At 40.6% G+C, this 12,432-nt stretch overlaps 3 protein-coding genes across 5 annotated transcripts in view; 1 reads left to right on the top strand and 2 right to left on the bottom strand.

Annotated features, from left to right (window-relative positions):
• Positions 1-155: 155 nt before the first annotated feature.
• LOC134185124 (regulator of G-protein signaling 7-like) lies at positions 156-7,334 on the bottom strand. 3 transcript variants are annotated; one of them, XM_062652932.1, is made up of 18 exons: positions 7,005-7,067; positions 6,845-6,928; positions 6,677-6,773; positions 6,556-6,606; positions 6,376-6,482; positions 6,266-6,317; positions 6,138-6,202; positions 4,757-4,833; positions 4,616-4,697; positions 4,411-4,485; positions 4,307-4,336; positions 4,179-4,240; positions 3,485-3,598; positions 3,269-3,397; positions 1,817-2,003; positions 1,412-1,515; positions 538-897; positions 156-300 (listed from the first exon to the last, which is right to left on the bottom strand). In XM_062652932.1, the coding sequence occupies exons 3-18, from the start codon at positions 6,693-6,695 to the stop codon at positions 243-245; spliced, it is 1,572 nt and encodes a 523-aa protein (XP_062508916.1). In that variant the 5' UTR covers positions 6,696-6,773; positions 6,845-6,928; positions 7,005-7,067; the 3' UTR covers positions 156-242. The 3 variants fall into 3 exon arrangements, with proteins under 3 accessions (XP_062508916.1, XP_062508914.1, XP_062508915.1); XM_062652930.1 differs by lacking the exons at positions 6,845-6,928; positions 7,005-7,067 and adding an exon at positions 7,227-7,334; XM_062652931.1 differs by lacking the exon at positions 7,005-7,067 and having other exon boundaries at positions 6,845-6,970.
• On the top strand, positions 7,303-9,214 carry LOC134185129 (heterogeneous nuclear ribonucleoprotein D-like). Its single transcript, XM_062652938.1, has 2 exons — positions 7,303-7,661; positions 8,410-9,214. The coding sequence occupies exons 1-2, from the start codon at positions 7,383-7,385 to the stop codon at positions 9,070-9,072; spliced, it is 942 nt and encodes a 313-aa protein (XP_062508922.1). The 5' UTR covers positions 7,303-7,382; the 3' UTR covers positions 9,073-9,214.
• A 1,722-nt stretch (positions 9,215-10,936) lies between these two features.
• LOC134185128 (ketimine reductase mu-crystallin-like) overlaps positions 10,937-12,432 on the bottom strand; it is a 4,912-nt gene continuing 3,416 nt past the window's right edge. Inside the window, exons 7-8 of the mRNA XM_062652937.1 lie at positions 11,279-11,363; positions 10,937-11,219 (exon numbers count right to left, since the gene is read on the bottom strand). Of these exons, the coding sequence (XP_062508921.1) occupies positions 11,140-11,219; positions 11,279-11,363 (165 nt within the window). The 3' untranslated portion in view covers positions 10,937-11,139. The remainder of the gene's footprint in view (positions 11,220-11,278; positions 11,364-12,432) is intronic.

Below are 12,432 nucleotides of genomic sequence, written 5' to 3'. Positions count from 1 at the left end.
AGTAGTGAGTGACACTGGTAACCAGAAGTCTTTATTAGTACCGCAATATTACAGGCGATATACCTTATACATAAACGTAACTAATTCCAATACATACTACTTTTCACTAAATCAGTTCATCAGCTCTCTCTACACATGTAGAATAGCTAGATATGTACAAAGTCTAGATATAATCATCTTCATTCCGTTGCACTCAAAACTGCATGAGTGCTGCTGTAGTAACTTGGACTCTAACTTCAAAGTCAAAGCATCTGTGCATCTGTTGGAGAGAGTGATGAATGACGTATAACAGGTGAGTGCCTGAAACACAATACCATCTACATTACAAATTGCTCTGTTAGATTAATTATCCAAAATGGACTAAGCCAATAAGTGAACCCTGGTCATAATAATGAAATGGCAAAACTAATGAGAGTATGTAATAAAATGATAAGAAACAAAGCACCATATTGATCTTTAAAATAAATTATGTAAATCGATAGCATCCCCTAAAGTTCAATTTTTAACACTAATATAACAGACCTGTATACAACTTACCCTCCAAGCATTTCTCCAGCAGAGCTAGAAGACGTCGATAAACTACCAGGAGAAGTCCTTCCCAATCCCTTTGTCATGGCATCAATCAATCCCTGTGGTGACAGAGTAGAGAGGGGCAAGTTTCTATCAGATGCTCTCAGTGTATTGTTTCTTGCCTCCGAGCTGGCACCAGCTACCAGTTCCATCACAAAATCATCCTGACCAAAATTGCTGGCCTGCATGCCAGAACTGAAAGTTTGTTTTCGTTCTATAGGAGGAGTAATCGGTGGTGTGTTCGCAGGCGAAGCTCTTGGTGATCGGCGAGGTTTAGGAGATCCAGACCGAGTCTTAAAAGTTGGCAAAGAAGGAATACCAAGAAACCTACACAAAGAAAGCATATACAGAAACAAGTTAGCATTACTATGCCCTCTGTTGCATGTTTGCTGCAAGGGCAGTCTACCCTAACTAATGCTTCCTGTATCAGTTACACATGCTGCTTCAGTGAATGTTTTACAACTCATTCCGTACAGTACCATGCACAGTATAATATATGACAGTGATTAGGCACCAAAGCCTTAAGTTATACTATCACCCATGTTCAATTGTTGTCATCCGTCTGTCTGTCAATGCATAGCAAAGTGACTTGCATAAATCAGAGAAAAAAAGGAATTTTAGTAAAACCCTTAGTGACCGGTCCCAACATGCCTTTCTATAGCACAGAAATTTTGGTGATCAAGTTCACAAAGACAAACATGCTCAGCAATGGCAAAACAAGTAAAACGCTCGTGATTGCTTTGAAAGATGTCATACCAAAGAAGACTCACACACAAACGAATCTTGTTCAACAGTTACTGTACAGTAACAGCAAACTGCACATTATTAACTACATACGTACCCTTTCCTTGATTGCACTGGACTCTGCTGCATTAGCTTCTTATATGCATCTGACTGCAAGAATCGAACATATGGACCTTTCTCCATCAGCTGGTAGATGTGCGACTACATGAATCATCACAGAGTCAATGCGATAACCAAATCAACAATCTAAATTATAAAGATTACAAATACTCAACTAAACAAGCTTGGCGCTAAGCAAGTTTAGCCCCATGGTCATGCCCTGAATATCATAACTATTGTCTAGCAGACCACCTCAGCAATACAACAAGGTTATTCATGTTTTCAATTCACTGTCATTTAGAATGAAAATCAGACCCAGACGATAAATTTAATTGTAGCTTTTTGAGATTTCACTGTACATGTACCACCATAACACATAACAAAAGTGCTTATATTGTTATACCTGTGCTGCCTCAAACATGTAACGTGTTGGATTCATAGTTGCTTCCTTGATTGCATCATACGTTTGAGCATCTATATTTATGCTACTGGGACTGTCAAATGCAATAAACTCCTTGAAAATTGCCTCAGATGCTTCGGGTATCTCCGATGTTGGAGCCCTCTTAAACCGATAACATTCTATCAAGAACCTGCCAAAAAATAAAACTAGTCAAACAGAAGTAGCAGCAAGCCAGACAATGTCTGACAGACAGACAGACAGACAGACAGGCAGACTGACAGACAGACAGACAACATAACATACAGAAGAGAACCCAGAAACCTTTACGAAGGAAGCAATTCTCGTCCTGATATCATAGCATTCGATGCCCAATCTGGATATGATATCGAGCTGGACATACCTCTTGCCCACTCGTGGAATGAGGACATCATCTTTCAAGCCTCTAAGGTGGATGGAGCCGCTGCTGCCAAAAGAGAGTCACAGAAGACGGAAAAATACAGCAAAGAGATTGATGCTATGGGAAATGCATCCAATTGCATCCCTCTGGTTTTTTAGCATTAGCATTACGGCCGCTGGGGATGGAAAGCCCACCAATTTCTACATCATCTGTCCCTATTATCTGTAGATGAAGATGGACACCCAAACAGTGGCGAGTTCAAGACATACTGGAGACGCTGCCTGTCCGTTAGCCTCCAGAGATGCAACGGACAAGTGCTCTCAAGAAAACTATGTAGACTTTCTTTTAGCAAGAACAGTTGTACTGCTTATAGCGTACAGTTAATTAATCGTCCTACGTATTAAGCGGCCGTAAGGGTCGACGGACATTGTTGTAGCATGTTTTCCTTTTCCTTGCTGGAACCATTTAGAATGTAATAGTGTTGAAATTTTAAACATATGTATTGACAGACAGACAGACAGACAGACAGACAGACAGACAGACAAGTAGCTGTTGCCATCCTTTATCTTCATTTGCTTTCCTCAGTCTTCAACCGGCTTCAGTCTCCATTTGATTATCGCAGCCTTACCTTGTCCACATTTTAGTGCGTCTTCTGTGGAGATTGTAATCATCATGTTTCTACCTGTTTCTCACTGTTGGACTCTTGAACTCCACTTTCTATTAACTAGTATTCTTTCTTGTGCATGCAGCTGTAGTTTGAAGACTTTAGGAGCTTGTAATTACTGTATAGTTGGACTTTACTATGGTGATTTGCAGTTGATGTATAATAGTTGAATGTTTGAAAATATACGTGTTGACAGACAGACAAACAGACAGACAGACAGACAGACAGACAAGACAGACAGACAGACAAGACAGACAGACAAGACAGACAAGACAGACAGACAAGACAGACAGACAGACACAGAGAAATTGTTAACTAACAAAATTTCTGCCAACTTAGATTCAGACAAGACTTTCTACACGTCTAACCAATAATGCACATGGTTTCTACTAACTTTAGATTCTCTGTACAAAATTCTTTGTCTAGAAATAATGAGAACGCATGTTGTCCAGTGTCATCACGTAACAATTCAGACAGATGTAAACTCCATCTGAAAGCCCTCCTTTTATCTACATAATCTAGCCTTCAAATACACAGCATTAATTAACACTTAATGTTCTATATTGCAAGTTACTTCAAACAGAAACAGCTCTTCGAAGAAACCACTAACCTCACACATTCTAAATTCCATAGTTCACTGTCATCTGTGATCCATGGATTGCTAGGTGTGGGAGTAGTAAAGCACGGATCGTAGGTCTTGTAGTTCTGTGCATAGGCAATCAAACTATGGAAAAACCAAACCGTTAAAATTAGATTCATATGTTGTTCTCTCTTATTAATAAGCAAATCAATGGTAATTGACGTAAGCCACATGAACCACAAAATAGTAATGATTATGACTTTACTCATATAGCCTGTGGTTCTAGATCTAGCAGACAAACAACACCTGGACAGAGTCTCCCTTACCCAGTCATTACTTTGTACTCAAAGCCACTAAATTAGACCATTGACTAATACATGTCATTTCATTGGATGTAGTTTGTCTGATACAGACAAACAAACATGCAGATGTCACGTTTGGCAACACTTCGATTCATTCAAAGCAATTTCAGCAGATGTACAGCCCGTTAGAGTGTATTACATCAATAATAGACAATCACACCGGGATGCTAAATGCACAAGGTGATTGAGTGTCTGTTCAATATATTCCCACTCATCAGCAACAATTCATACAATTTGCAACCTCACTCATTATTAACTCTGCTATGGACTTTGTCTGTCTGCTCACTCTGTTACCATTGCATCACCATTCTGAGACATTTAATTAACTACAAAACTCAACACTACAAACAAGATAATCTAACCTCTCGCACTGTCTCTGTGTCCTCACAATTGAATGAACCAATCTAGACTTGTAGTACTCAATCTGATTCAAAATTCCATCAACTAAATCAAAAACTAAAACGTTATATTGCAACTACAGCCAACCAACCTCAGCATCTTCTTTGCCTGAAGGAAATAGCTGCAATAAAATACTTAATCAACTCTAGACATCCACTCTAGGTACTATGGCATTGATTATTGATTTTGACTCACCCTATATCCTCGAGGTTCTCTGATTGCAACTGCCATCTTCATCTTACTTAGCTCTACCACTCGTAGTTGCCCAGGCTAAACATAATATGTAATTACAATTACCCATAAACAATTTTATTGTCATGCAGTCTGCCTGCCTGTCCATCTATCAGTCAAGCAAGTCTGTCTGTAACTTATAACCTCACACTACTATCTCTGACATTACCAGTGGTCTATGAACTCTCCAGAAGGCTCTCTCTTGACTATCAACCATTTGCTTATCTTTTTTCTTGTTAATTCTCAATTGACTATAATATCACATCGACATGACCACCCTGTTGCACTAACTCAAATTCTGTTAATTAACCTCAACTGGGCCCTTGCTTGTTCAATTACCAGTTCCCACCTGTCATCCATAAGATGGTGAAGTTGCTCCAAAGCTTCCTGGCAACAAACAAAAACATCAACGATTGCTTTGTGACAGTAAGTAGAGCAGCTATTATGTATATGGAACTTTTAGTATACGGAACCCATAAAATATGTCCACAAAAACCCAAGTACTGTAACAGTATCCATTGGGTTTGAATCCTCAAGATATAATAGGAGCTGTTTTATCAACAGATTGTATAGATGCTGAACAATTTTATAATTCACAATCAATCTAGTATGATACAACATTAATTATTAATAAATTAAAAGTATTGTGATAAATGGTATTGACATACATCAATTTTTGCTGCTGTCTGAACCAAATTCCTTACAGCTTAACTTGTGTTTGTAAAGAAGGAACTCAATTATTCAGAACTTGCACCAAATGTGATCAATTAATTAGGTGCTCAAAATGAGCAATTAGTTGGGAGTACAGTAGAACCTCGCTAATCCGAATCCTCACTAATCCAAATCCTCACTAATCCGAATTACCTTTGGTACCCAGATCCTATTGGGCAGCTTGATCTGGGCTGCGGTTATCTAGTTTTCAGCAAATGCGTGTATCTAACTATTATAAATCCTGACTGTCACGTTATTAAGAAGTACACGCAGCTGTTAGAGCAGTATCCTTTACCATAAACATGACATGTGTGTAAAGATACGTAAATGCCTTAGCGATCTGATTGTCCGAGGCAAAGTCTGGACCTCCAAGGCTATGCATTTTGGCATTTTTGATAATCTGAACAATTCACTAATCCGAATGGGGCTTGGCATGGGGCTGTAGGAAATCAGCAAGGCTCTACTGTAATGCTAAAGGCAACTGTTGTTATGCCATAAATATTTACACTGTACTTCCCATATGAGACTACAATACCCCACAAGTTGTGTTAGTGTAGATTATAACAACACAACACATTCAAAACACACCTCACTTACACTATACAGCTGTCATACAGTAACAGATGCAATATGCTATAGATTCAGGCATGCAGACAAATAATGAAAGACACAGATTAGTCCATAACAAGATCAGAAACAGTAATTGGTCTCCACAAGATAAGGGCACTCCTTTATTGTTTATGCATGTCCAAACAGGAAATCCTTTTCACTCAATATAAGTCCACTGTGTATCACCTACCTGTCTAGCACACAAAATGAAAGTCTGCACAGCTAATGCTAACTGCACACTGCCAACAAACCTTAAATACAAATAATTGTAATTAGTTAATTGTAATTAATTAACTAAGTATTAAAATATTATCTAAATACATACACCAAATATGATACTGATAGTTCACACACACTCATAATCTACTTACTGCTTCATAGTCCGCCAAGGCATGATTGGCTTTAGATCTCATGGCTCTCTTTGCCAGATATATTGCTGCAAGAGACAAGCTGCATGCACACTACATCACTTGACAAAGGATGGAGTCACATGTTATACCATAATCTCTACTATCAGGATACCCGCTCTGTGAAGGCCAAAAATGATGACTCTGAACACACCTCACACATTTAGTTTACACAAACGAACGACCACTCCAAGTACACAACCTGAAGCCTCAGCCACGTGCCATCGTCCTTCAGCGAATTGCTGCTGTTGTCAGCGGCGAAAACAAAGCCCCACTTGCTGATAACAGACGCAATGGTAACAGCCTCGACTACACAATGCGCAAAGATGCTGTGGTCAGAACTGAGAGGTGAATGCCAACTGACGTGTGCCGCATCTCTCACCTCTCTCCTCGATTTCAAGCCGCCGCATCAGCCAGGACACAAGCTCGCTCGCTGCAATCAATCACAACCATCAGCGAGAGATGACGAGCTAATGACCAGAGAAAGAGAAAGATAAGCTGACCTTGGAAGACGTCTGTCATTGTCGACAGGAACTGCTTTTGTGTACGCAGTGTTATGCCACGCTCTGCATCCTGCAACTCAGTCGCCAAAGCCTCCAACTAAAGAGATAATATCCACAAACATCAGGCAACCAACCAACCACATCAAGCATATGTACAGTCTACGTCACCTAAGCTGCACACAACATGGAAATCTATACCCACACCGTAAACGTCAACGAAACAATGTTTGGGATTTTTCTTCTCGCATGCGCCTGTGCATCAAACGGCGCAAGAAACTCATAGCTAGAGTTCTTTGCAACTAGACTCCGGCAAGACAAATACTCAAACCTCCCGAGTCAGTGCCCTCAGTCTGGTGCCTTCACACGTCTTGACATTGTCACAGTAGCATGTTACTAAGAAATGACGGGACAGATCCGGTTTCTTGCTGTATCAACAACCTCTGGCTATTGTCGTTCGCCTTGTCTGTGTCCAGGGTGGAGGAGAAAGCGAGAAACAGAAAAAAGCGAAAAACCGCGCCCACAGTGAAATCAGATCAGAATCCAGACTTACCGTCGCACAAACTCTCGCTTGAGCTGGATGCTCCTGCTTCTTTGTGGCCATTGCAACGGTGGTCGTTGTCGCAACACGTCTACAGCTCGCACACGGTCGGAATATTGATCCTAGCGCAACATCCTGTTCCTTATTGAGTCACGTGATTTGTTAAATATGGCGACATTTGGTTGGAGTTATAAACACAATTTCTCGGGCAGCAAAGCTCCTGACATCAACGCGCGAGCGGAGAAGGTCAGTGATGTTGATCGTAAGCGAGCGGCAGCCAACGCGGCGGCCACTGCTGCCAAACTCGCCAAACTTGAAGAGTCGCAGCCGAAGAAGAAGAGATATCATCCGGATCAGAAAATCTATGTTGGCAGACTATCGTGGGATACCGACGACGAGGCGTTGGGGCATTATTTTGCGGCATTTGGTGAACTAGAAGACGTCAAGGTATTGAAACTCGTTTATACTTGTGCAATTAATTAATAAGTAAATAAAATTAAATGTTACCATTGCAATATTAATTAATTAATTAATTAATGTCTTAATTAATTGCAAATGTAACATTGACGTTTTGATATTGATATAGTGTAAGTGACATTTGTGACTCCACTTTTCATAGAATTCAAATCTTTGCTGTTTATTTCTAGTCAAGAGGCTGAAAAAATCCGTATATGATAGGCATGTTGAGTGGAGAAATTAGACTACCGTATTTATTTGATTAAACGACGCCCTCAAATAAACGCCGCAGCTGAGATTACAACACTGCCCTCGAATAGACGTCTCATTTCATCTGTTGCTCGTATTTTGAAGGAAAAACCATATGAGTTCTTCAGATACGAGTTCTTTAGATATGAGTTAGTCAGAGGCATACCTGAGGCAAACGGACTACCTGGATACTGTCACCACATGATGTCTCAAATTGTGAGATGTGTACACCAGTATGGTAAGTATTGTTCTCTTGAAAAGGTGTCACACCCGTAAAACACGGACAGAGAGCCTTTAGCAAATAAATGCTCCCTTGAATAAATGCCGTCCTTGTTTAAACAATTTAATTGAAGAACTATGGAATTAGACTTGATGATGGATAAACACCTAAACAATATGATTGTATGAAGATGGTTACGTCTTGTATTCTTGTATTCATACGCTACATTCCTCACTTGGGAGTAGTGACTGTTTAATTCATTGTTTACAGGTTATCAGAGACAAGAAGACCAACATCTCTCGTGGTTATGGCTTTGTCACATTTTCTAAAATTGAGTCAGCCGAACAGGCAAAGCGTTGGTGCATGGCTAACCATCCAATACTTGACAGGCGAGAAATTATTGTGGAGGGAGTTGAACATCGTCGAGCACGGCAGCAACTCCTAGGACAAAAACTAGAAAAAGAGGAGCCAGAGAGTGATGAGGAACAAACACTTGGTGAAAAGCCACCCTGGGAACAGGAAGATGATGTGGGAACTCCAAACCTGAAGAAGTTTCGAAAAGACACTTTGTATTGGAAGTATAGATGGTCCAATAAACGGACAAGTGAGGCGTTTGGGCCATACTCAACACAAGAAATGCTGGCTTGGGTAACAGCGGGATTTTTTAAGCAGAACCCATGTTGGGTACGGCAGATGTCAGAAAAAGAGCTACACGAAGCAGCAAAGCCCCCGAAAGGGAAGAAAAGTAAGGACTTGCCTAATACTCTGCTGAGTAAAGGAGAAGCAATATCAAGACAATACAATGAGAATGTAACAGCATATGACGAAAGTAGTGACTCTAGTGATGATGAAATTTCTCGAAAAACAGAAGATAAAGAACAATCGAGTGACTTTGTGCCTGTAGAGGACATTGACTTTTCTCTGTTTCCATAATATATAATTCACAAAATTATTTGTTAAAAACAAGCACATTGCTGTGCTTTACTCTTCTGGACTCCAGCATTTATGCATAATGCATGATGACCTTAATTAACAGAAAGAAAAAGTCACTCAGTCATTCAATCAAAATCAATCAATCAATGTGTCCTTTGGTATAGATCATGGGCAGTACGACAAATCATCCATCTCTAAGTAGTCCTGGGCAACCATACATCCAAGTCTTAGTTGCCTGATTATTACTCTGGTTGCCCATACACTAAATCCATGACCTTATTGCAGCAACATATAGAATGTATTGTACAATCATATCATGACGACTATGACATTTAGAATTGTGCTATATCTGTCAGTCGACGTTCATCCATCACGCTAACAGACGCCTGCACTGGATGAATATTGTAGTGTGGGCTAACTACAGCACCAAAACGTGGCTGTGAGCGTGTACTGCTTCCACAACCGGAAACTGGTCAACTTTGCGGTGGCATTTTGAAACTGTCCCTTAGACACACTTGTGAATCTCAAAAGATGATATGTCAACAACAGTTGTCATCTCGCATGCATAGGCTTGCTCAGAAAATTGTCATGCTGGAAGATAGGGTAGCTGTCAGCTGGTTGTTTTTGGGCAACCCTATAGCTAGCCTGCCATTTTCAGTTGTCAGGTCATATTTCTGGTTGTCCCGGGCAACCGATTTGTCATACACTGATGGGTGCTGTGTGTTGTGTTACTATAACAATCTTATCAATGTGGGCGATTCATGAACTATATAGTTGTCAAGGTACTGTGTGCCCACTGCGTCTGCACTTGACTATGTTGGTGCTACACACTCAGATACTTGCACATTGACATAATGACATGAAGTCCTTACAACCAACAGTAGACGAGTAGTCTAAGTAGAATGACATTGTTTATCTGATCTCTCACATATGTAACTTTCCCAGTGTGTGTGTGTTGCCACAAAGCCTCCGAGGCATAATCTGTATGTGTATGTATGACATCCATCACTGGAATTGTTTATAGGTGTGAACTTCCCCCATACCTCTCAGTTTGGTAGTTTAGTAGTCCATTGCTTTCCCCACAAATAATAATAATTAACAACAACACAATGATAGAAATATCCTGCAGTCTTTTCAGTCCACCCTGCTGGGCCTGTTAGTTTATTAAGTGATAGGTTGGTACGTGTCCAATTGCCCTGTCAAGTGTGAGAATGGCAGATAATGTTTACAAAGAGAACCGGTGTCTGTTTGTGTGCGTGGTGTGTTTGTGGTGTGGTGTGTGTGTGTGTGTGTGTGTGTGTGTGGTGTGTGTGTGTGTGTGTGTGTGTGTGGTGTGTGTGTGTGTGTGTGTGTGTGTGGTGTGTGTGTGTGTGGTGTGTGTGCGTGCGCGTGGTGTGTGTGTGTGTGTGTGTGTGTGTGGTGTGTGTGTGTGTGTGTGTGTGTGTGTGTGTGTGTGTGTGTGGTGTGCGTGTGTGTGTGTGCGTGTGTGTGTGTGTGTGTGTGTGTGTGTGTGTGTGTGTGTGTGTGTGTGTGTGTGTGTGTGTGTGTGTGTGTGTGTGTGTGTGTGTGTGTGATGTGTGTGCATGCGCGCGTGTGTGTGTGGTGTGTGTGCGTGCGCGTGGTGTGTGTGTGTGTGTGTGTGTGTGTGTGTGTGTGTGTGTGTGTGTGTGTGTGTGTGTGTGTGTGTGTGTGTGTGTGTGTGTGTGCGCGTGGTGTGTGTGTGTGTGTGTGTGTGTGTGTGTGTGTGTGTGTGTGTGTGTGTGTGTGTGTGTGTGTGTGTGTGTGTGTGTGTGTGTGTGCGCGCGCGCGCATGTGCAAGCATGGTGCTTGTGCATTGTCATAGACAATACGTATCTGGGATGCTTGAAGACACCTCACTATGGCTGAGAGATCATCTGTTCAACCACGTAGCAAGCATTGAGTCAGACTGCTGTAGTTACATGTAAGCAGATACTCTACTGTACGTGTACCTCCTCTAGTGACAAAATAATTGATAATGAGGACATGGATCCGCCGTCATGCATGTACATAAACCTGGTAGAGCAAGAGTTCCATACAAGAGCCATTCTATAAGTCACCTGCCTTCTGCTGGGCCATAAATCTGTCATATACAAGTTTGCTAGAAACAACGTCTTCTACAGCCATTCCTATAGATACATACATACAGTGAGCAATGGTGGAATTGTATTTTACCAATCCATTTTACCAAGAGACTTGAAAAGAGTTGTACGAGTAGCATCAACAGTGACAGCACCACTTGCTACTTCCCCGAGTTCACAAGCAATTGTTGCCTAATCAGATAATATCTTTACGATTATTACTGCCTGAGCTATCCATCGGGCCTATGAGATTGTGTATGAGATTGTGCATGGTGTGCATGTGTGTCACTGTACTCTTACCCTAAACAGGTACCCAGGAAGTAGGCTGCCATACATACTGTAGTGTATGTAACACCGATGTTGTTATACTTGCAAACATGCAAAGCATAAGATTTTACCTGCTTGTTTACTTGTTTGTTTACCTGATTTGTCTACTTGCTTATTTACCTGTCTGTTTACCTACTTGTTTACTTGTTTACATTCCTGTTTGTTTACCTGTTTGTGTACCTATTTGTGTACCTGTTTACCTGTTTGTGTACCTGTTTGTTTACCTGTTTGTGTACCTGTTTGTTTACCTATTTGTGTACCTGTTTGTTTACCTGTTTGTGTACCTATTTGTTTACCTGTTTGTGTACCTATTTGTGTACCTATTTGTGTACCTGTTTGTTTACCAGTATGTGTACCTATTTGTTTACCTGTTTGTATACCTATTTGTGTACCTGTTTGTGTACCTGTTTGTTTACCTATTTGTGTACCTGTTTGTTTACCCATTTGTTTGCCTGTTTGTTTACCTATTTGTTTACCCATTTGTTTACCTGTTGCTTACCTATTTGTTTACCTTTTTGTGTACCTGTTTGTGTACCTATTTGTTTACCTGTTTGTTTACTTGTTTGTTTGCCTGTTTGTTTACCCATTGGTTTACCTATTTGTGTACGTATTTGTGTACCTATTTGTTTACCTATTTGTTTACATGTTTGCTTACCTGTTTGTTTACCCGTTTGTGTACCTATTTCTGTACCTGTTTGCTTACCTATTTGTTTACCCGTTGTTTACCCATTTGTTTACCTATTTGTTTACCTTTTTGTGTACCTGTTTGTGTACCTATTTGTTTACCTGTTTGTTTACTTGTTTGTTTGCCTGTTTGTTTACCCATTGGTTTACCTATTTGTGTACATATTTGTGTACCTATTTGTTTACCTATTTGTTTACATGTTTGCTTACCTGTTTGTTTACCCGTTTGTGTACCTATTTCTGTACCTGT

This window comes from Corticium candelabrum, chromosome 9 (assembly GCF_963422355.1).
Source record: "Corticium candelabrum chromosome 9, ooCorCand1.1, whole genome shotgun sequence".
NCBI classification, from domain to species: Eukaryota; Metazoa; Porifera; class Homoscleromorpha; order Homosclerophorida; family Plakinidae; genus Corticium; species Corticium candelabrum.
This window is presented reverse-complemented; position numbering and strand designations above follow the sequence as displayed.